Source organism: Fundulus heteroclitus, unplaced genomic scaffold (genome assembly GCF_011125445.2).
Source record: "Fundulus heteroclitus isolate FHET01 unplaced genomic scaffold, MU-UCD_Fhet_4.1 scaffold_154, whole genome shotgun sequence".
NCBI classification, from domain to species: Eukaryota; Metazoa; Chordata; class Actinopteri; order Cyprinodontiformes; family Fundulidae; genus Fundulus; species Fundulus heteroclitus.
The window spans coordinates 232,740-258,530 of NW_023396566.1; the positions used below are offsets into that span (position 1 = coordinate 232,740).

Consider the following 25,791-nt stretch of genomic DNA (forward strand, 5'->3'; position numbering starts at 1 on the left):
AAGCTGCCAAACTTTGGAGAACAAAAGCAGAAAGATTTTTAGAGAGCCTGGAAAACCATTAATGAAGAAGGGCTCAAGATAACCGAAGTGTGGATTTCTCTGTGAAGGCTCTGGTGGTTTAAATAAAAACTGAAAGTTAGAATAAGGCTGTGATGTGCTTTCAGTGACAGAGCAGAAAAAGTCAGCAGAGGACAGCAAAAAGTCTTTCTAAACACAAAGTGGACCACAGAGAGAGAGAGACAGGCTGTTTTCTTCCTCCAGATAAAAAGTCTGATGAGGGGAGAACGTCTTCCAGAATGTGTTTGTGTCCTCACAGCAACGTTATCAGCAGGCAGCAACGATTTGTCCACGTTACACAACCTTTAGTCGGCCTGATGGAGGAGATCCATGTGGCTCCTCGTCAGAACATTCCCTGGAGTTTAAAGTCCCTTCAGAGGAACTCAGTCATTAGTTTAAACTATAGATCTTCATCACAACCATCTGTTTACTCACCTCACCAGCTCATTTCTGTCACCTTTCACTTAAATACGCTTTATTAATCAGGAGTTCTGAAGCATCGATGATTCTCAGGACCTTTGATAAAGAATCTAATAAAGTCTAAAATCTTCTAAACACTTTATTTAACTTAAACACTGAACTATTCAATTCAAGAAAGCATTATTTGCGACTTAAAGGCACAGCGAAGCAGCAGAAGCAAGAACTGGGGACGGTATATGCGTATACATGTATGGATGTATATGTGTACACATACACACACACAAACACAAATATATATATATATATATATATATATATATATAAAATGTTGACGTTTTGCTAGCAATTTTCTGGTTTTGACGCTTTTATTTCATACAATCAGTGTTTTTATGGTACATTTGTAAATATTTTACCTTTATTAAGGTTTACCGTTACTAAAAATAATAATAATAATAATAATAATAATAATAATAATAATAAATAAATAAATAAATATTTCACCTAAATTAAATATGTGTAAATATGCCATATAAACAATTTATGAACAAACAAATAAGTGAATGAATAAGTAAATAAAAATGTAAAAATGTTGTTCTGTGAACATAATTGTAAAACTTGTTAAAAATGTTCATACAGTACATATATATATATATATATATATATATATATATATATATATATATATATATATATAATCTAATTACTATTGAAAGAATACAATCATAAAATATATTTTTAAATGGCTGAAAAAGTGTGTTTTCTATTTAAACTGAACTTATTTATATTCCATTCATTAAATTTTGTTTTCAACATGTTACATAAAGAAATAGAAATAAACTATTAAATAAGGAATTAAATACATAGCAATGAGCAAACAAATTGGAAATGCAATTAAATCTCTGTATTTTTATGACAAGTCACAGATAGGACAACAGTTAAAAATGCCAATAGTCTCATTGACTAAAATGACTCCTGACCCCAGCGGATAATAAACCTGGATAAATAGATGCAGAAAATCTGAGAAATGAGAATTTAAGCAAAACAAACCCAACAGAACATCACTTGACTTTAAAATGGATATTAAATAAACAAACTAATAAATAAAATAAAATAGAATAGAATAAATTAGTAACCGACCTCAGTGGGTTTGAAAATATTTTTTGAATAAAAAAAATATTCTGAAATGTATTTGTACATTTGGCCATCAGCTGAAATGATGCTAATCAGATGTTATCAGATAATAATGCAGCAGATCATAATGGCGGCACCGTCTCTGTGGTTCTTCATGTTCTCCATCCTGCAGGGTTTCAGCCTCAGTGGCTGTGAAAGCATGTGCAGCAGCTGAGGTCCAAACGGATCCGTTCTGTCAGATCAGCGTTCGCTCAGAGCTGCAAACACGCGCTGCAGCATTTGAATACAGCAGGCCGGCTCCACACGCGGCCTTTGTGTTGCCATTAAAGGCAGATTTCATGGCCAACAGGACGGCCACAAAGGAGGCAGCAGGTCTGAGGAGGAGGAGGAGGAGGAGGAGGAAGAGGAGGAGGAGGAGGAGGAGGAGGAGGAGGAGGAGGAGAGCAGGGGGGAGAACATGGAGGAACATTCATCTTCCTCTCCTTCTGGTTCTTCTTCTTCTTAGTAATATTATTGGTATTATTAATATTATTACTACTACTATTACTATGGTAATGAATATGAATCACCTCTACACATTTGCATGAATTAAGCTTCCTTAGATCAAATTGTGTCTAGATTTAAAGATTTCTGTTTTTATTTTATTGTTGTTATTTCTGAATGTAATAAGAATAATAATAACTAAGCAGAGATGCAGGATGTTTTCCTCCATAACTTTCAGGTTTAAGCTGAAATCATCGTATTCTGAAACACTTAAACTTATGCAAAACTAGATGTCAATAAACGTTTTAAACTCTTTATCTTAAAAAGTATTTATTTGTTTAAATTTGACCTCTTTATATATTCATAAATCCCACATATTACAGTGTAAATAACTGATATATATATTTTTTTCTTATTTGGTCTTCAGAGGTGTTTCCTGTATTCACAGTTTTGAATTATTATCAATATTATTATAAATTTTACTACTATTTACATATTTCTATTTCAGTATTAATATTGTTATTATTTCCACTTCTCTGATTTTGCAAGTTGTGCATTTTTCTGTTTAAAAGAATCTTGAAAATGAAAAAGTGTTTTCAGACCTCTATGCTTATAACAAGTTAACTGAAATGTACTAGAAAATAAATAAGGCAAATGGTCTTTTTATCAATTAGATATATTGTTTTGCTTTTTATCCAAGTCGAATATTTTTCTGCTATAACTTTTATATTAGTCCTCGCTTTAGTCATGTTCACTGTTTCTTTTCTTTATGTTGCATAAATAAGAGTAAAGATTATATACTATCAGAAATTAAGGCTGTTAATTAAACACTGAATCTGACTTTTAATCTCCAGGTAATCAATTAATCTCCTATACTGAATTACAGAGGTGGATGATTCTAATTATTGTAGTTTTAAAACGCGTGACTTCATGTGTAAGTGAGAGGCAATGTTTGTTTTTTTACTTTATTTGAAATTTGTCTGTTATGTTTCATGATGTGTGAGTCACTATTAGTGACGTTTAAATGTCAGCGATGGATCCTCTGAGGCTCCAGAACAAAGTGAAGAGGCCTCAGCCAACCAATGAGGAGGAAGAGGAGGAAGAGGAGGAGGAGGAGGTGGAGGTCTGCAGCCGGACAGATGGACCTCTGCTTTATAAAAAACTGCTGGCTCATTTATGGAGGGAGGGAGGATGACACTGAGAGAAAAGAAGAGGAGGGGGACTCAGAGAGAGGGACGGTGGGACAGATGCGAGGCAAAGCGGAGCTGTGTTTGTCACCAACGCTCCAGATTAGCATGTGGTCCTCAGCACAAAGCTGCAGATCAATACCGCTGCTCTGCAGGCGGCAGATGGTCCCGCACAGCGCTGAGAGGAGGATCCTCCACCTTCACAACACAAACTCTGCCACACTTTCCACATGTGCATGTCCATGCATCCCATGTGTTACGCTCACGCTGCTCACCTTTAAAAGGGACGATCTCAGTTTTATTCTCAACAGACTCATTTAAAGTGGAAACATGTTCATAGAAGGTTCCTCTCATCTTCTGGGGGATTTGTCGCTATTATTTATTTTGCCTTCTGGTTTATTGATCTGTGATGTCACCATCGGTTTATCTGGCTTTTTATTTCTTTATTTTGGTGCCACATATTCTATTTAATTGGGATTTTATGTAACAAACCAACATGAAGTAAAGCTGCATTCTAATGTGGAAGGAAAATAATTCATGTTTTTCAGCATTTTGTACAACCGAACATAATTCTAAAAGCGTGGCGTTCATTTGAAAACAGCTTCCTATGACTGAATACTTTGTAGCAGGGCTGGACGATAATTCAGTAATAATATATATTGATCGATAGACGTATATCAGTGATAGAATAAAAGGGTCAATAATAAGCTCAATAGAATAAAAGTTTTCCTTCCTGTTGCATTCTATCATGTAGGTTAATATTACATCATTACATCCTCCCAACCAATCACAAAGCAGACCCAGAACGAAGCTCCGCCCCCTTCAGAGAGGTCAGAGAGCGGAGCTTTCTTTTTTGATAAAAAGGTGGTTGAATAAAGGGTTTGAATTCAGTGTCTGTCTCTAAAATTAGGTCACTACTGATGCACTTAAAATATATGTTTTTATTTGTTGATAATTATCGATATCAGTCGATATGATTTCTGTTTTATGGAAGTTTTAAACACCTACAGTCAAACATTTCTGCTTACGCTCCTTCCCCAAACAGCTCAAACTCAGGCAGACTGGATGGAGAGCATCTCTGAACGTCACATTTTCAGGCCATGGATTCACAGCTGAATTTAGATCTGGGCTTTGACTAGGCCATTCTAACCCATGAATCTGCTTTGATCTGAACCATCACAGGCTGGTTCTCCTGCTGGAAGGTGATGCTACTCACCAGTCTCAGGTCTCCTGCAGCCTCTAGCTGGTTTTCTCCCAGGATTGTCCTGATCATCCCGCAGCATGATGCTGCCACCACCATGTTTCACCGTAGGTTCAGAGAATACTTCTTCTACATGTTGTCTTTCCTCTCACCATAAAGGCCAGACCTGTGGAGTGCATGACGAACAGTTGCACCGTTGTCTTGTGGCCAGATTGTCTCACCTGAGCCGAGGATCTCTGGGTATTCTCTCCTTCGTTGGTTTGTCACATAAAATCCTGGTAAACTGCTCTGAACTCAGGCTAAGTGGTTCTGATCCTGTTTGTAAAGCGCTTCATATGTCTTGTGCAGATGTTGAGAAGAGGAAACATCAAATCTGAGGCGATCCGTGTGTCTAGTTCAGTGTTCCTGGTGTTCGTATTTAAAGTGTTTTAAGCTTAAGTCGTTTCTGTTGGAAAAAGTTTTATTGCTTCAGTGAAATGAGCAGATTTACTGGTCTGACTGGACAACATCTCTACGGCAGAGTTTCATCTTTTTAAAGCTCACAGTGATGCGGGTCTTTTAAACCCTCGGGTTGCTGGTTGGTCTCTCCGTCCTCTGCGTCTTCCTCCTGCAGCAGCCTCCCTTCCTGACGGCGTTCCCTCACCGGACACCTCCTGAGCTCTTCTTCTCTGACAGCTGATCAAAAGGAGAAAATGGCTCCGACTTCTGTTCTTTGGTCTTTAATTATCCAACAGCTTCTAAACAAAGCAACATCTGCCCTGCTGCCATCCTCCTCCTCCTTCTCCTTCTTCATCATCTCCCAGCTCTGAAAATGTCCTTTAGTCTTTTCATCCTTAAGCAAGATTTTCTAGAAATTACAGAGATGAAGTTTGTCGTCCTTTTAACATTCTCAGGTTCCTGGACTTCAATTCTTATTTTTTATTTATTTTCTATTACGTATAACTTTGGCTGTTTTCCTGCAAACTGGAATATTTTTTGGTTGGGGTGTGCATTTTGTGGGGCTTTTACATTTTTAAATGTTTTTATTTTGTCTGCTTTTTAGCATTCTGACCTAAATAGAGAAATCCATGTACCCTTAGTGTTTAGTACCATTGTCTCAAACTGCAGCTTCGTGTATTAATTTATAAATCAATTCAATTTTAATTTTATTAAATTTTTTACTTTATTGGAATTACCATGACCTGGATGACTGAGAATCTTCACCAGCAAAATTCAGTTTTATGTTTCATTGTTTTACACCAGCTGAATTTATGATTCATTCTCTCTTAATCTGCCAGTTTGCATGCATAGGATGGAAAAAATAAGCACCTTTATGAGCAATTGGTAGCTGCTTGTATGAAAAAGAAAGAAATACATGTTTTTACGCCCCAGGATGAGACATTACTATCAACAATATTCCAGTTTGCAAACTGGATGAAGGTAAAAAATTATCTACTTTTCATCTTTTTTGATAGAAAAAGAAGCATTGATCATCTAAACTCGCATTAATAAGGGTTAAAATAGAAAGAGCATTAATATTTCCTATGTGGTTAGAGAAAAATATAAAATAAAAATCTTCTAAATAAATGTAATCGTTTCCAAAGGACACAGGTGGAGCAATTTATTTGCAAGCAACTTTTCAGACAAAAAAGACGAAGAAAAAAATAGAATCAGTGCTGCAGCAAATTTTTGAAAACCTAATTTTAGTTTTGCTTCCCTCAAATAATTCCCACTGTCTCATGTGTGATGGATAATAAAAAGCACAACTTTTAATGTGTTCTCTAAAAATCAACAGACTTTTATTCCCAAAACTGTAATTTAAAGAGCTAAAATAAGAGAAAATTCAGGAATATCTGCAGATATTGTCGATATGATATCTGTAGATATGTAACTGAAGTTACAATGAGAAAATAAATAATTTTACTGTATCTAATATTTCTGTGGCAATTTCTAAAAGTATTTTACTGTCCAAACCAAAACAGAAGGAACACAAAAATAAAAAAAAATGTTTAATTATGTTGAAATGCGGATGAAAGGTAGAATTGATAAAATAATGTAACCCGGTCAGTAGAGGACAAACAGACTAATGATATGAGTCAGAAAGCTTTTCTTAAAGATGTTGATTCAGGAATCTGTTAAAAAAACAGAAGCTGTTCAAAAGCGGGAATCTGTTCGTTTTCTAAGGAGCTGTTCTGTGTGAAGAATCAGGGTCAGGAATCTGTTCAAATTAAGAAATCCAAATGATTTGAGGACAAAGCCAGTTACCTGTTTGGGAATCTGTTCAAAATTGTGAATCTGTTCGTTGTCCACTGAGCTGTTTGTGTATCAAGAATCTGTTCAGGGGGAGTCTGTTCTTTTTCTGTGTTAATATGCTCAGTGTGAGGAATCAATATACTATTGGGTATCGGTTCAGTCTTGGGAACTTGTTCAGAATCAGGGAACTGTTCATTGTCTGGTAAACTGGTCAGTGTGTGGAACCGGTTCAGTGTTAGGAATCTGTTCAGAGTTGTGAATCTGTTCGTTGTCCTGTGAGCTGTGTGTGTATCAAGAATCTGTTCAGGTCAGGTGGAATCAGTTCGTTTTTGGGAAATATACTCAGTCAGAATTCAATATAGTACTTGGAATCGTTTAAAAGTTTAGTGTTGGGAACCTGTTCAGAAGCAGAGAATCGTTCATTGACTGGTAAACTGGTCTGTGTCAGGAACCTGTTCAGTGTTGGGAACTTGTTCGGAATCAGAGAACTGTTCGTGTTCGTCATCAATTGTGCATCATCGAGGGAGTGTTGGATGATTCATTCATGGCACAACACACTAATCCACATAGGGACTGCTGTCGGACCTTTTGGACTCAGATACGAATCTCATCGGTTCCCTAAAGAACATTTGGAGCGTGTTGGTCAGTGCAACTGATTTAATAAAAAGAAAAACAGCAACTGTGTGGAACTATTATGTAACCTGAGCCGGTGTCTGTCTCAAGAAACATTTTCACTATGGTAACACACAATGACAATAGATCCTTAATTTCTGATAAAAAGAGGCTGAGCTTGTTTCCATCTGATGAATCAGAGCAACAGGAAGAGGCAGAGCCGAGTATTTGGCTCCCATTTGTCCTTCAGAGTGTAATGAATTGTAAAGTGAACCAGCTACAGGCCATAATGCTCTCACAGTGCCGCTCTCACATTCATCACTCCATCAGACCGAAGCTGTCGATAACATCCCAACGTGTCCCCTCTGCAGCCGCTCCACACCGGAGGCCACAGCGTCTGTGCAGCTCGGCTCACCAGCTCCAGGTTTCCTGCTGTGTGACAAAACCATCAGGTTGTTGTGGGAAGAGGTGGAGAGATGCTGGGATATTACTGAGCAGAGGTGGAAGGATGCCCTGCATGTTTTCTGTGGGGGGGAAAACGAGTCATCAATGTAAAATTAGTCTAAGCATTGCTTTGCAAACAGTTTAAACTATCCTGATTATTTCTGTTTTCAATCGAAGCAGCCAGGGTTTCCTCTGACTTTAGTTCTTCAAGTTTTGTGAAAGTCTTTCATATTTATCTATGGATTTTTCCTGCTAATTCACCTGTTTTTAGTCCAGTTCAGGTACCTGTCCTTTTCAGAGGCAGAAAAACGTCCTGATGCTGAATGGATTATACAAACTGAACAGGGTCCTTGGTTTGAAAAGATTTGTGACTCTGAACGTATTGTCAATAGGAAACTGATCGCTGAACACATTCCTGACTAGCAGCAGACTCTCCCTTCCTGAACAGTTCCTGGACTAATTCCCCAAAGCAAATCTTCACCCGTTACACAGATTTCAGGTTCTGAACAGATTCAGAAAACTGAAAACAATAATAAATCTTTATTCTGAATACATTCCCCACGTTAAACTCATTCTGGATTCTAAACAGATTTCTAACGTTTGAACAGATTCCCAAAATGTAACAGATTCAAAAAGATTCCCAGTGCTGAACAAATTCCCAGAACCAAACAGATTCCCACAGCTGAACCGATTCCGACAAACAGACCCGTGATGCTGAACAGATTTCCTGTAAGATTCTTATTATTGAACATATCCTCAGTCGGCAGCATCGCAGACACAGTTTATGTGTTTTAAACATATTTCAATTCAATTCAATTCAATTCAATTTTATTTATATAGCGCCAAATCATGAAACATGCCATTTCAAATTACTAACAGATTCTGAATAGATTCCTTACTCTGAACACGGTCTAGACTTCCCTTAAAGTTGTCTTGCTCAATAGTTGTCATGATTTGTGGAGGTCTTTAAATATCTGATTTGGACTTTGGTTGATTTTAAATTTTTCCGCAAACCACACCCTTTACAGAAGAATTTATGTTTTTGAAATGTATTGGTTTATTACCCAGCAGCCTCTTCTGGTTTACCAATTGACGTGTCAAAATGGTCAGGTACTGGACTGAGAATAGGGAAAGCAACCAAAGTCCAAAGAAAATATGTAAAAAAATACTGGAGAACCTTTGATCGGCATAACTAAGAGATTACAGGAAAGCCTGCTTTGGAAGGAAAATGGAGAAACAGAACAGCCGAATTGAATTTTGCTACAATGTTTACTAACTAAAGCATCAGAACATGGTGGAAAATTGCTTTAGAACAGCCGTTATGCTATAAATGTAATTATTTTATTTTAATTTAACACTTTAGAGGGATAAAAGTGTGAAATGCTCCAATTAAGCATGAGAATGTGTTCAAATTCATCTCCCAGTGAAAAGTCACGCTGTAAACTGCTGCTTCCCTCAAAAGGCGCTGATTGGTCCCATCCGCGCCGAGCCACGCCCTTCGCATCTCAACCCCGGGCTCCGATTGGTCGCCAGAGCCGCCAGTCGGGCGCGCGCGGCCCCGCAGCGGCCGCCGGTTCGTCCTCCGCCTCCTCCCGCAGCAGGGTGGGTTGAGCGGCCGGGTAGGGACCGCGGACAGCTCCGCTCCGGGCAGCAGAGCAGCACCGGAGGAGGAGAGGGCTGGATATGGGGGAGCCGCCGCACAGGCCCGTCTGATCCACAGAGACACACAAAGAGCTGGAGCCGGGGGAGGAGGACGGGAGCACGGCGCGGAGACACCGGGACCGACCGGTTCTGACCCATCCCGGAGGAGACAGAGGACAACCGATTCCGCTCGACCCGATGGACTGAGAGGACAGATGAATGAAGACTGCCTACACTAACGCCTATCGATGCCTGGCCAAGGACCTGGACGCTTACGCCATGAACGCGGACATGACAATGGACGGCCTGGGCAGCCTGCACGGGGGGGTGGCCCCTGACGCGGAGCTGATGAGCGGCTCGTCCGGCCTGCGGATCCACCAGGACCTGGCGCCGCGGCCGGCCATGGTGTCCGGCATGATCCTGGAGGGCAGCGGGGAGTACCGGCCGGAGCTGTCGCTGCCGCTGCACCACGCCATGAGCGTGCCGTGCGACGCGTCCTCGCCCGGGATGAGCGGCACCTACACCACGCTGACCCCGCTGCAGCCGCTGCCGCCCATCTCCACCGTGTCCGACAAGTTCCACCATCACCACCACCACCACCACCACCACCAGCGGCTGTCCGGCAACGTCAGCGGCAGCTTCACGCTGATGCGGGACGAGCGGGGGCTGCCGGGCATGAACAACATCTACACCCCCTACAAGGACCACATGTCCGGGATGGGTCAGAGCCTGTCCCCGGTGCTGGGCAACGGCCTGGGCTCCATCCACAACGCGCAGCAGGGGCTCCACAACTACGGCTCCGGCGCGCACGCAGCCCACGACAAGATGCTCAACTTCGAGCACCACCAGCACCGAGGCCTCGGTGGCCCGACGGCCGGGATGATGCCGCACCTGAACGGCATGCACCACCCGGGGCACCACCCCCACGCCCACCTCCAGTCCCCATCCCACGGGCCCGTGCTGGCCACCACGCGGGAACGGCCGCCCTCCTCCTCCTCCTCGGGGACGCAGGCGGGCAGCGGCGCGGGCCAGCTGGAGGAGATCAACACCAAGGAGGTGGCGCAGAGGATCACGGCGGAGCTGAAGAGGTACAGCATCCCGCAGGCCATCTTCGCCCAGAGGGTGCTGTGCCGCTCCCAGGGGACGCTGTCCGACCTGCTGCGCAACCCCAAACCCTGGAGTAAACTAAAGTCCGGCCGGGAGACCTTCCGGAGGATGTGGAAGTGGCTGCAGGAGCCCGAGTTCCAGAGGATGTCGGCGCTCAGACTGGCAGGTAGGAAAGCCCCCCCCCCCCCCCCCCCCCCCCCCGCCGGGAGGCTGGAGGAGAGCCGGGGGAGAACCGGGGGAGGACCGGGGGAGAACCGGGGGAGAACCGGGGGAGGACCGGGGTCCTGGCATGAGCTCAAAGCCAGCTGACGCTTTTACAAAGCTCCACTCCCTGTAGAATAAAACCATAAAAAATATGTAGGAATCCAAAATCACGCTGGATCCTAAGAGTTAAACGGTACAGCTTTATTTATAAAGCACTTTAAAAAACAACACTAAGGCTGGATAAAAAAAGAATAAAAGCTGTTATCCAGTTCTGCCCTAAAAACAGCTTTATAAACACATTCTCATGTGCTAATATTAATTTACATTAAAATAATATTTGGTTTGTAAAATTTTTTGAAAAAGAATTTGTAGACAGAGCAAAAAACAAAGCATTATTCTTACTATTATTATTTTTTTATTATCATTTCATTATTATTATTATTATTATTATTATTAGTAGTAGTAGTAGTAGTATTTTATTATTATTATATTATTATTATTATATTATTATTATTTAAATTGTATTATTATTATTATTATTATTGGGTACCTATGGGTGTTTCTGGACAAATAAAGGGAAATGTTGAAAAAGTTCCCACACAAAGCGGCTTTGTTTTGGTTTCCTCTGCCCTCCTGGTCTGAGTGGATGATTATTCGGTATCACTTGTGTTTTGATTACCATTATTGATCAATAACAAACCCGGATCGATAGCAAACGACAAGGTCGTGGGATTTCCCTCCAGCAGCCCCCTCACTTCCCGCTCTCTTGGTCTGGGCTTTGGATTTTGCTCTTCCTGCACGCTTCAGAGAAAACAGAAAAACACTATTTACCCTAAAACCAACTTTCAATTGAATTAATTAAAATAAAGCAAAGCGAAGAGCTGAAAGGAGCAGAGGACATCTTATATATTTAAATCTCAGATTCAGAGTAAATCAACTGGGTGCTGTCGCCCAGCAGCTGTTTTTAATTGTCCTTTCAGAGGAATATTTGGGGGGATTTGTGTTTGATTGTGAGGAGCGTTTAGTGACATGAAGGTGGGATCGGTGGGTCTGCTGCCCCCTCTAGTGAGAAAAGCCTGCTCTCTGTCCCATCAGCGAGCTCCCATTGTCTGCAGAGGCAGCAGCAGGGAAGGGAGCCTCCGCTTGCTGGAGCTCACCACCACACTGCATCACTTTTACTGACTGTTGTTGCTTTTTTCATCCGATTGGATCAGAACCGAAAAGGTTTCTGCTCATTTTGTCTCCTCCTGATGGCCTTTAACCGTCCGTCTTATTATTATTTATCATGCAAAATGCTCAGGCAGCATCTAATTTCTCTTGCTTCTGCTGTTTTGATCCTTTCAGAATATACTTTAGCTGCTTTTTATGCCTACTGTCTTGCGTATTGTCTAAAACAAACTTAATCAATTAAAATTAGATTTTCTTTTTTTTTAAATCTCAAATGTTTTTTAAATCCCTTTATTCAGCTCCAAATGTACAAATAAAGCTAAAGAACGCCAGTTTTATAAACTGTTTTAGGGCTAAACAGTTTTGACGTGGTGTTACCCATATATAGAAAAAATTAGATTTGTTTATGTATTCTGCAAACAAATATGCCTAAAAAGCATTTTGATTCAAAGCTTTTTGATTTAAAAAGGTGTCATACAATAATTTTGCCAAGTTACTTAATTTATAAAATGAAAACAAACTACTGTTACACCGAATAAAGGAATCTATTTAAGTTGTTTTTTTATATAATGAACAAAATTATTCTTTAATCCTGCTGAGTTTTTATTAATATGCATGAAACAACCTCATTATATAGGGTTAGATTAAAATAAAAGGACAAAGAAGCTGATTTGATAAATCCATAATACAACAATCTTAGTTGTAAACACAGTGACAGAAGAACAATTTTAACTGGAGAATTTAGTTCATATTGTTAAAACTCCATAGATATCAATTTCTCAAAGCAGAATACAGTAATCCTGCTTTTCTTTACATGAATAAAGTGTTTAAAAGTGTTTTTTTTCTCCTCTGGAGTTTATTTTTTTTGGGCTCTTGAACCGTTTCGTTGTGCAACATCCCAATCACAGCGTGAACTTTGGGATCTTTGACAACATTTCCAGCAAATCACAGACCTCCTTCTTTATCAGTTCGCCTCAGCACATCTTTATCTGTTGGGTTAATGCAAATATTTTCCCCAGACTGTTGCGCTCACGCCGCAATTTTCCTGCTTGGAAAAACAATCCAGGTTTTAGGAGGAGAGAATCTGCAAAAGGTTGTGATTTTTCAGTTTAAAGTCACAATCTGAACACCAAAAGGATGAAATGATGAGTTAGAGTACGGAAAATATGCTTCAAATAAGCCCAGATTTCAAAATAAGTAATTTTATTGAACATTAAAACTTATATTTCCAACCATTAATCTTTATATATTTAGATTAAAAATATTGTTCCATTTCAGATTCATAGCTGCCCAAAAAAATCTTTGTTGTTCAAAAAAACATTTAAAACCCCACAGAAATTTGTTCTATTGTAAAATAATATCTCACAGCTTTCTTGTATATCACTAATCGATTCATTATCAACTATCAGAACTTGTCTAAGGTAAACAGTTTTTCTGAAGATATTTGCCATGAATTAAATGTGACTATAACACTAATTAATGCAACACGTAAAAACATGTAAAATGCTTTTCTACTTATTTCTTTGATTGTGCAACAGGCGACGCAATAAAAAGCTTAAAACCGGTGAATTACGGGTAAATATTTTATGCTTTGCAGCTAAAGCTGGTGAATGTGGGGAAATTAGATTTTTACCTTTTAATGTGAAGTATTTTTAATTTTCCTTTAATTTTGCTACATATATTCTTTAGAAATATATATATTATAATATATATATGATCATTATAACATTATTTATTATTATCATTATTAAACCTTTATTTATACAGGTACTCATTGAGATGCAAGATTTAATTTAGAGAGCTCTGTAAATTATTCTGTTTAAACATGACAAATATGAGTATAATTCACACAGCTGATCATTTGTGCTCAATGTTTCTCTAAATAAAGTCACCTCGTTACATTTAAAGTTATATTACTGCCCTCAGTTCACAGTTTTTTTAAACATGCTTTTGCTGTATCATTACCATATCTCATGTATTAAATTTGAAATATCTGCCACCAGCGTAAAATTACACAAAAGTGAGACATCTTGTGGAAATAAAAAGGCTAATTGGAGATTTATTACTGTAACTGTTGCTGTTTCTCTCCCAGAGTGGGAGCCTGATCAGAAATTAGTGCTGAAGTAGCCAGGATCTGATAAGTGGACTGATGACCCGGATCAGATTATCTCTGCAGAATTTGACTGTGATTTCATTACGGGGGTTCTTTAATTTCTGAGACAGCTCTTTTATCAGACAGGTTCACAGGAAATGACACGAGCGAAGGAGCAGGAAGAGGGAGGGTGTTGGTGTGATCTGGGCTCCCATGTGTGTTGTAAAATGCCAGGGAACAGATCTGTATGGAGTCATTTGCTCTGATTATGCTCACTTCATGGGGGGTGCGCCTCTCCTTCACCAAGCACATGTTAGCTTCAACGAGTTTTAGATTAAAGCAAGACAAAAGCAGCCAAAGGCCATCCAGGGCTTTCCTAAAGAAGCATAAATGTTAACGATGGAATATTCTAATCATCAATATATTTGACCTAAAAGCTAACTCTGTTTAAACTTATTGAAGAAAAAAAAAAAAAAAACAGAAACTAACTCATTTTAGTTTAACCTTAAAAAGAAAACAAAAACTACTAATGAGCCGAATTTGGGCATGCAGTAGTATAAAAACTGAAAAAGCTAATAAATTGTAAAAAAGTATTGCAAAGCTACTAATAACAAGGTAAACTTGGCCTCTGTAGCACGATACATTCAGAGTTAATTTTATTTTATTCTTTTAAGTTTTAATCATTTTGATTAAAATCCAAGACTTTTTGCTAATACGTACATTAGGAAACAGAAAATGTAAACATTGGCTAATACAAACATTCAAATATCGAAAACTCTTTATCCAACAGAAACAACTACAAATAGCTCGTTAAATGTATCAGTTACAGTTACGACTTAGCTAAACATTCAAAACTCCTTAGCTAACGCGAATAAATGGACATCTCACCGTCTTTAGCTAGCACACAAAGCTTTATAGCTAATATTGAAGACTCAAGACTCTTCAGGTAAAAGGAATGGTGAAGCATCCGATTATGTTATGTTGATCTAAAGATTTCATCATTAAAAGCTATTTCACTGCCATGACAAATTTAACATCCAAAACTCCGCTAACAAGATTTAACATCATAAAATCCTTGGCTGTCACAGAGATAATTATTTAAAACCCTTAAACTAAAAATAAACAGTGTCTATCTAACGTGGGAAATAAAAGATCCAAAACTCTTTAGCTTATTTGAAGGATTGAATGTCAAAAACTGTTTCACTCTACATGGAATCTTAACCAACATCAACAACACGACGTCCAAAACTCTTTAGCTAACATTAGCAATTGAACATCTTTAGGAAACAAAAATTGTTTAGCTAATACTACTAAACCATAATAGCACAAACAATTAATTATTCAAAGGTATTTTGGTAAATACAAAGCAGAAATTTTCCATTTCTAAAAACATTTAATATGAACGGTTGTACGTCTAAAAGCCTTTAGCTTACACAAAGAGGGATATGTTCACAGCTCTTTTGCTAATACTAAGAATAAAACATCCAAAACCCTTTAGGTAAAGTGAAAAATGTAATATCCAAAAGCTTTTTAGCTAAAATGAAGAAGCTGAAACAATTGTACAAGGCTGTGGGGGTGTGTTTTCCTATATTTTAATCATGTAAAGCACTTTGCATTGTCTCTGTACTGAATTGTGCTATATAAATAAATTTGCCTTGCCTTGCCTTGACAGCGTGGTGGGCTCTTCGTCTGTGATGCTAACAGTGATGCGACCATGATAGCTATTCTTACACTTTTTTTTCGTTAATATAACGCTGAAATCACGAACATTTCCGGAGACAGCGTTAGCCAAGGATGGGTCGTCCAAAACGGGAACTCTCCGTGGAACTTGTGGACGCCTGGTCACTTTATCTTTAGTCAAAACAAAACTCTAGCCAAACTTAACTGCTAAATACGCAAGTGGGTTTTTGCTAACATCTGTAAATCTTTAGCTACCATTTAAACATCCAATACTAATAATGAACAACAGCTTAACCGAATCTCAAACAGTCTTTAGCTAACACAAATAATGAAAAAGTAGAAAATACTTCTTGTCTGAACTGATTATGAGAAACTGTTATGCTAAAGGCGCCCACATAGTTGCGCGGACTTAAGCTAGGTGCGTACTTGTGTCTAGGCGCTAAACTAGCTCATCAAACTTGCTACCATACATTACCCTGTTTCGTCTCACTGGCAGGAAGTGTGAAGGAAATGTTGAAATTTGTCCCCAAGAAATGTTGGCTTGATTTTTAAGACACTAAAATGTCCACGGACAGTCCATGAGGGTCACAGTATGCGCACAATATGGGCCAGTATATGGGAACCTTAGCACAGACAAATGGACATTTGAAGGTTTTTAGCTAATAACAAAATTGTTGCTAACACAATAGACTAAATATTCAAAACTCCTCTGCTAATGTGACATTTTAGCTAATAATAATGTTAAAAATAGTTCACAACAAAGGCCGAACAAATAAAATGGTTTCATTAAGACAAACAACTGAATGTGAAAAACGCATTACATTACAGTAAAATGTATTATCATAAATGTGATTTATTTTAGTTTATGACTGCTACCAGTTGTTTTGCAAAACATTTGTTTTATCGTGTAATTTCAAGTTAAAGGTGTTTAAACAATTATTTCCTTACATTTTCAAAATTTTAGGCAACAAAAAGCCTTTTTATGTTATTGTCTTTTCATGAATTAGCATAGCGCACATTCACAGAAAATTGTGAATGTTTGGTTTTCTGGCTTCATTTCTGTGAAATATAAAATGTAGCTCTTTCAACTGTTATGTCCTTTCTCTAAGGTGCTTTTATAGTAACTGTAGGAACAAAGGGAGCAATTCTTAGATCAGCAAAGCTACAAGCACCCAATAGAGCTGAGTTCAAAGGTCAGGGCAGTGACTCAGAGACAATAGATGGAGCAAATTTTCCCCTCTGAGACCAGCCAAGTCACAGCGTTGTAGGGAATTGGAAAACTAATTTTATTTTCTCTCTCTGTAATTCATTATATTTTCCTATACAACTTCATTAATATTCTAATTATTAAGAAAAACATGCAACAGTGTCTGCAAATACAAGATTTTTAGCCTTTGTTTTGATTTCCAAGTGTCCACATTACCCACCCAAAAAAATGTAATCATTGTGCCCCATGGATCAGTGGTAGAGCAGGTGGTCCCTGGTTCAATTCCCTACCCCAGACAATTTACTGTGTCTTCCCCTTCTTTCTCTTTGCCTTGTTCCTGTCCAGCAGCTAATGGATAAACAGCACTGGTCCCACAAACCTTTTCATATATAATATAATATAATATAATATAATATAATATAATATAATATAATATAATATAATATAATATAATATAATATAATATAATATAATATAATATAATATAATATAACCTGATAAAAGTTGAAACAAACAGGATAAATAAAAATCCTTATATATATATATATATATATATATATATATATATATATATATATATATATATATATATATATATCTATATCTATATATATCTATATATATATATATATCTATCTATCTATATATATATATATATATATATATATATATATATATATATATATATATATATATATATATATATATATTCCCGTTTTCAAGCTAAGACAATTAAATCTGATGTAGGAAAAAAATAGATCAACTAATATATTTCTAAAAGTTGCAATTTAATGTATATTGACTGGAATACTTACTAGAAGCAATAATTTTTCTTTGGAGATTTAAAACAAAAAACTTGTTTTTCTTTTATAGTTTGAAAAATAAAATAAACCAGTTGAGGAAAAATACCAGGAGCAATACTTAACAAAATAAAATCTCATAAGATTAGAAAAAGATGGGTCTGTTTCAGGATTAGTGTCCTTTAAATCTTCTTTTTTGGAAGAATACATCCAGATTTTTTTGCATAATAGAAATACATGATTAAAAAAATTAAGATATGTTTAAAATACGTTGAAATACATTTATTTTTTGTTTGGATTATCTATAAATACAAATTAATATCCATGCGGGATCTATCAGTGAAGGAATTTTTAAATATGTCTGGTGAAAAATCAAAAATCAAAAAAATAACTTCATAAATTAAATCTAAACCTTGGTTTAAGTTGTAAAATTAGCAAACTCAATTACTACTTGCAAAAATGTCTGAACAATAATCATAAAAATCTAAAATCAAAAGGTATTTTCACGCACACATATACAATTATATTTTTATTTCTCTTTCTGGCATTGAGTAAAAGCAGTTAGTATCAAAATAGTAACTTAAATAAATGGCAAACTTATCTGATTTAGTTATGACCAATGATAATATCTTACAGTTTAAAAAAAAGAATATAGATGTACTTAATAATAACAATGTATAACGTATTTATTACAATTCCCCACTCAATTGTCCAGAGTTAATCCAGTCAAACCCTGTTATTTATTAAAAATATGCGGTGCTGATTTTTTCTCCAACATAATAATAAGATGGAGGTTTGATTTAAAGATAATTATTCATAATCTGAGTCTTTGTTGCATCATCGATGTTTGCTTAATGTTTGAACTTGATTTTATAAAGAATTTTGCTGTTTAAAAACTGGAATTAGAGGCAACTTCATGATGTCTTGCTGATATTGTTTGGGTTTTGAGTTATTTTTGACTGGTCAATATGAAGAAAGACGCTTTGGTGCTCATCTGCAGATCGTCTGGTAGCGTCTTAACAGATGGAGATAAAATTTATAGACTGAGTTGGCTTCCTCAATCGGATTTTTATTGACTTGACCTGCAATTTATCTGCTGAATTTCCTCGTTTGGGTAGAAAAGAACCTCTACAATCTGTGAAGTTTTCTATAAGAGCAGGTTTTTGTCTTTCTGGAGCAAACAGAACCACGTATCCAGGATGTTTTGGTCGTTTTTGTCCTGAAAGGCGTCAGATTGGTGCTGAACATGTTGATGCTGATAGTTTCCTTTCATGTCATTAGAAAACTGGATTTAAATTGTCTCAGTGACTGCAAACAGTTTAAATGAATGTAGAAAAGCCTCAGAGTTCAACCTAACACAGCTTTAGTCTCTCCTCCTGCTTCTTACCTGCTTCCATCCCATTTTCGAGCCTCTCTCACCATTTTCCCCGTCCTCGGACCTGTCTCCCCTTCGCTCTCCTTTTGGCGAGGGGGGAGGAGGTATTATGTGGTCGTCAGGGGAATTGAACACAAGAGCAGAGGCAGCAGCGGCCCGATGAATTATTGATGGGAATCTCAGCGTGACCCGCCTCGGTCTGCTCACTTCACTTCTTCTTCACCTCGCAGCCGGGTTAACCAGGCAAAATGGAGGGAGGGAGACGGGCGGAGAGGGAGATGGATGGGGAGGAAGGAGAAGTCCATTGTTTGGACGGAGGGTACTGTTTGCCTCTGAACGCGAGTGAAAAATGACAGAGAAACTGTTTAAAGGTCAGAAAACCTGAATTTAAATGAAATTTAAATAGTAGTGCCGAGATAAACCAGTTTTCCGCCAACGTAATGCGATGAAATCTCATATTTGCGATTATTTTGGCCCATAACTCCAACCATGTCATTCCTAACATCCGCCCTGACCATCATAAGGTCCCAGAAGGTTTTTAAAGATGCAGCAGTACAGCCTCTGCTGAAAAAGTGCGGTCATTTTAGACTTTAAAACTGCCTTTAATATAAAAACTTATGGAGACGATTGAGTTTACTGAGTTTATGGCTTTTCCTTTGATGAATAATATCCTCAGAATCTTCTAGTCCAGTTTTAAATCTTTGCTCAACACAGTCTTAAACTTTTAAAGGGTTTTAACAGCATCCTTTTAGCCGCTGGTTCTGGTGGCTTTGCCGTTCTTCTGCAGCGTTTGACCCGACGGATCAGACGATGGTTTTCTCTTGTTTGAGTCCAAGTAGCAGCGCTGGAGAGGTTCAAGTCTTTCCGGACAGGCTGAACTTTTTCTGTCAGGCTGCATCTTTTTCATATGGAGTACCTCAGGGTTCAGTGTTGGGCCTCCTTCTTTTTACTGATGGTGCTCTGTGGCACATTTGTTCTGACCCGCGGTCTTGGCCAGTTTCTGACTCCGTCTGCCTTTAATCTTGGTTTTAAAATGGACGGTCGGGTTATACTGACAACCGGCTCAAGCTGTCACCAAGTCCAGCTTCTGTGGGCTTTGGTAAGTGGACGAGACGAAGCCCCTGCTCACAAAAAGCCTGATCCACAGGGCTGGGTTAGTGTGGCACTGTATTTTGGTGGCAGTGGGTTTTTATTCACACGTCTGCAGACGGTACAAAATGCTGCAGCACGTCTGTTAACGTACAAAATCAAGCTGGAGCACATTTCACAGGTTTTCAGTCCGTTTTAGGCTCGATTTTAAGATTTATTCCTTTGCTTTTTAGTCTTTAAATGACCTCGTCCTGATCTACTGTAACAGCCCTACAGCCTCATTCTCTTAGGTCAGCTGATGTTTTGCTCTCGTTGGTACCAAGAACCAGGCGTAAGGCCAGATGGTACCGGGTCACCTCTGCAGCCAGTTCTCAATGCTGGAGCGATCCTTTGCATAAGGCCGGCATCCTCCCTGAACATTTCAAAATCTTCTTATCTTGTCTAGTTTTTATGTTGGTCTCGTGTTGTTTTTGTGTCCATGTTTGAAGCTCATTGGTTCTACAGGTTTTATCTGTGCAGTGCTTTGGCCTTTTTGCTTGTTTTTAAGTGCTTTATGAATAAAGTTGGATCGAGATGGAGTTCTATCTCTAAACCTGATTTCTTTCTAACCTCTGCTCTCAATGCAGATACGTCCAACTTGCACCTTTCAGCTTCAGATCTATCCTTACACCTCCACTAACGTTTGGTGAAATGTTCCTTAGGAAGTTGCACCTCCACATGCGTTTTGTGGTCATCAGTACAGCTTCTGGCAGGATTCTGGATATTTGAACAGTCTTCTTGAATTAGTAGAGTTTGTTTGTTGCATACCTGGAACTGATTATAAATTCTAGATGTGCTCCTCTGTTTATTGGAGGTGATATTAAAATATTGGAGTGACTTCTTTACTTTTCCGTTCATCTTGTCTAATGCACCAGTAAACCAAGCAGTCCCACAGCCTGATGCTGCCACCACCTTGCTTAACAGTATATGGTTCATCTGAAGGCCTAACACTGACTCTTCCAAACATATTTCTTGTCATTGTGCCAAACGGCTCAATCTTTTACTAATTTGCAGATTTCAGTCTTGCTTGAAGATGTAGATTTTGGAGCAGGAGCTTTTTTTGCATCGTCTCTTTCCGTGGGGATCTAAAACAGGCGTTACTGTGGACAGTGACACTTGGTTTTTAAGCGATTTCCTGTTCAGGGCTTGTTGGTTCCTGTCTTGTTGCTGATCCTAACTGGTTTGCTTCATCTGAAGGTGACAACTTGGGTCAGATGGTTGAAACTGGATCAGACGGTTTAAATTGTAACCAGATTGAATCCCTCCGCTGACCACCAAAGAAGCCCCAGCTCCACAATCAAGTCTGCAGCTGCCCACATGGACAAGCCAAATGTCTTCTGGAGAAAAGGTTGATGGTCAGACGAGACAAAGATTGAACCAGAATAACCAGAAACATGTTTGAAGGAGGCAATGTGAGACCTTCAAACCTAGGAACACTGTAGCCTACCAACAGTGGAGGTTGCATCATGATGTGGAGTCAATCATTTGCCATTAGTACCAGTGCATCACACCAGGAGTACTTTCTATGGTAGATGGTAATAGATGATGATCTGCCTCCCCTGATGATGTCACAGCTAACAGAACGCCAGACCAGGTGTACCTTCTATGAAGAGAAAAATGACAGAGAACAAAAAGTTAAAAGCTGAAATAATAACAAGCAATGCAGATTGGAGAGCAGTAGGAGAACTCAGCAGAGAGAGAGAAATAGACCCTGATGTCCTCCAGCAGCCTAAGCCTATAGCAGCATAACTATAGAGATAGCTCAGGGTAACATGAGCCACTCTGACTAGAAGCTTTGTCACAAAGGAAAGTTTTAAGATTAGTCTTAAAAGTAGACGGGGTGTCTGCCTCACGGACCAAAACTGGGAGTTGGTTCCACAGGAGAGGAGCCTGATAGCTAAAGGATCTGCCTCCCATTCTACTTCTAGAGACTCTAGGAACCACCAGCAGACCTGCAGTCTGAGAGCGAAGTGCTCTGTTAGGAACATACGGGGTAATCAGAGCTCTGATATATGATGGAGCTTGATTATTAAGGGCTTTATACGTTAGAAGAAGAATTTTAAATTCTATTCTTGATTTAACAGGAAGCCAATGAAGGGAAGCTAAAATAGGAGAAATATGAACCCTCTGGTTGATTTTCATCAGAACTCTTGCTGCAGCATTTTGGATCAGCTGAAGGCTTTGAACTGCATTTTGTGGACTTCCTGATAGTAAAGAATTACAATAGTCCAGCCTTGAAGTAACAAATGCATGGACTAGTTTTTCAGCATCACTCCTGGACAGAAAGTTTCTAATTTTGGCAATATTCCTGAGGTAAAAAAAGGAAACTCTGGAAACCTGTTTAATATGGGATTTAAATGACATGTCTTGGTCAAAAATAACACCAAGATTTTTTACTTTATTACCAGAGGCCAAGTTAATGCCACCCAGATTAAGTGATTGATTAAGAAGTTTATTTTTTGAGGACTCTGGACCAAAGATTACAACGTCGGGCTGTTTGAATAATCCAATTGGACTTTATTTGTAAAACACTTTAAAATTTCCCAAGGACCGAAGTTCTATACCGTAAACAACAGACTCAAAGACATAATTAGATTGTACAATAAAAGCAAAACAATATATATAAACATAAATTATAAACTTCAAAAGTCTTATAAAAATAACTGGCAAAGGCAAAGAGATGAGTTTTAACAAGCGATTTAAAATCAGAGAGAGAAGGAGCCTCTTCAATGCACAATGGAAGGTTGTTCCACATTTTTGGAGCTGGCACAGAAGAAGCACGATCCCCCCTCAGCTTAGAGACTTAAAAACAAATTAAATAACTTTAGAATGAATCCTAAAATACAGGGAGGCAGTGGAGTGAGGCTAAAATAGGGGTGCCAGACATAAGACAGCATTTTGCCCTCTCTGGAGTTGGCCAACACAGGAGCCACTAACACCCATATAAAGTTCATGTAATCCAGCCGAGTAGTGACAAAGGCATGGATTACTGTCTCTAGATGTTTTGGCCAACTGCCTTAAATGAAAAAAGCTCGTCTTTACAACTGCTCTGATCTAATGAAGACGGAGAACTAGCACCTAATGCTTCAAACTCCCCCCATACCAACTGCTAGATGGTGAATACCTGGACTCAGCTGGGTGCTCCAACGGGACAATGAGGAAAAAACTGTGATAAAAAGTCAGATCAGCTCCAGGAATCTAGATAATTTAAACAAACTCTACCAATTCTGACCAGGTCCAGCCAGAATGATGCCAGAAGCCTGTAGATTGCTTCCAAAACCGGGTGGTTTAGGTGCAACTGCTATAAAAATAAACAGTTTTTCACCCGCTGTATGCCTTTAAAAAATCTCAGAGGGTAGATGTTAAATACGCTTTCCACCCTGGAAAATAAAAGGTTCAAAATAAATCATCAGGATCCCAAAGAAGGAAGAGCATTTTTCTAAAAACAAATAAACTTTGTGTCAGAATGTTGGACATATATATATATATATATATATATATATATATATATATATATATATATATATATATATATATATATATATATATATATAAAAGAGCCCTTGGACGTACACTCATTATTTGTGAGGCTCCGATTCTTAATGGTTTGATGTTTATATGGAACATTTTGCTGCAGATGTAAACATGACCTTTGTAATGCAGGCAAGAAGGAGATTTAAGAATCCACTTAGAGTGAAATTGTGCTGCAAATCTGAAAGACGGAACCGAGATATTTTCCATTTTATGCATCCTGTAGCAGGCAGATGCGGTGCATTATTAATGAGGCCGGACTGAAACCGATTACCAGCAGGTAGCAGAGAGAGCGCGTCTCGCTGCTGCAGACTACGGCTCGTGTCCATTTTCAGGGTTCCTGCTCTGACCTCCTGCATATGCACAGACTGCCATCGATCCGTGATAGTGGATTTCAGGCCGCCCGGAGGAGACTCGTGATGTTTGTTTGTGTCCGTGTGAGAAGATTTGACAGATACAGTTATCTGCGTCTCACCCTGTCGATAGCGGCGGTGGAAGCTGGAAAGAGCGACATGACGAAGTTTGGGCCCAACTTTTTCCCACTGATTGCTGCATAGAGTCGGATAAACATCCTGCAGGGATGCCAGTGGAGTCAGTGTTTGGTGTGGTGTTAAATTAGCATCTTGTTTTATGTTAACAGTTGGGAAAGGATCCATCTTATTGCTCAAGGAAACATTGATCTGTGTAGACTTTAGAAAATGCTGTTTAGACCAGCTGTGAGGTCCAGATCCCACTTCAGGTTATGAAACACCAAATTCTTCATATGATCTTTGAAAATGATTCATCAAAGTGCTGCGTGATATTAGGTGATCAAACTGGAACAGTATCATGATGATGATACTGATCAGCATATTTTCCACCATCCTCCACTCTTTTTTTTATTTCTGATCTCTGGTAAGATCAGTTGTGGACGTAAAGGACAGTGAGATCGATTGTGATGTTGCACGCATTTATTTTGCAATTACAGCTTCGCAGTTTGATATTGATAATTTATTATAGCGGGTTATTGTCCAACAAGAAAAGTTAGAAACTTTCTAAAAACCTGTTGATGTTTGCCAACTGACAGGAAGTCATTGACCTTTTTTTTTTAAAGTTATTTAGGGCTAGCCAGTCCTTGTCATTATTAATTGATAAAAAAGAAAAGTTGAATTCTGGACTTTTCTCATTCCAAAAAATGTATTCCAAATTTCACCACACCAAAGATCCTGAAAATTAGCCATAGTGAGCTCATTTCTGTAATCCACACCATCCATAACAAATGTTTTCTTCCTCTACTTTTAAGATAAACGTATATATTTTTGTTTTTTTGACAGAAGATGATTTTAATCTTTTGTTTTTTTGGTTTATTCTGGGGGAGGCGGTCTACTTCCTCGTGGTAGATTTGACAGGATAACAGATTAACATGAGAAAGTAAAAACTGCTGAGTAATCTAAGGACCTGAAGCGAGGAAACTGCTGTGTCATCTGTTGCCGTGGCGTTTCCCGCCTTTTCTGGTAAAATGATTTAAGCTTTAATCAAACCCGTCGCTCTGGATAAACTGAAGTGTAGAAATTTAGAACCGCGGGTGCCAGAACCTTCTTATGCTAACACACAGCAGCAGCTTGCCAACAGGGGGCGCTAAGGGGCTACCCCATCAAAACATCAGTGGTAGACATAATAAACATAAATTACAAAATAAAATGTAATTGTCTCATCTATTCTCTTTTAGTTTCCTAGCACTTCCATTTAATTGATTTTTATTTTATTGTGGGGTTCTGTTTTTGTGTGTAGACCTAACTTTGATATTTTAATCATCAAAAGGTTTTTGTGTCATTCTTTATCCAATCACATTAATTCGTCAGACCTGTCAATCAAAGTCACACCTCTGGCAGTTTAGATGCACAGGTGATAGTCACTCAGACGACACGCAAACGAAAAGGTCGGGCTACAGCATTAAAAGAAAATTAGAAATGAAGCAGCAGACGAGTTTATTCTTGTGTGCTAATCCTCGACCTTAAATAGCACCCCAACCAAAATATTTAATCACTTCATGTAAATACTGAAGTATGTGCAGTTTCCTGGGTGAGATTAAATAAATAAAAATAATAAGAAT

The 25,791-nt window shown here is 38.5% G+C and overlaps 1 protein-coding gene across 1 annotated transcript in view; it reads left to right on the plus strand.

Annotated features, from left to right (window-relative positions):
- Positions 1-9,366: 9,366 nt before the first annotated feature.
- Positions 9,367-25,791, plus strand: part of onecut2 (one cut homeobox 2) — a 50,676-nt gene continuing 34,251 nt past the window's right edge. Inside the window, exon 1 of the mRNA XM_012849265.3 lies at positions 9,367-10,681. Coding sequence (XP_012704719.2) covers positions 9,628-10,681 — 1,054 coding nt within the window. The 5' untranslated portion in view covers positions 9,367-9,627. The remainder of the gene's footprint in view (positions 10,682-25,791) is intronic.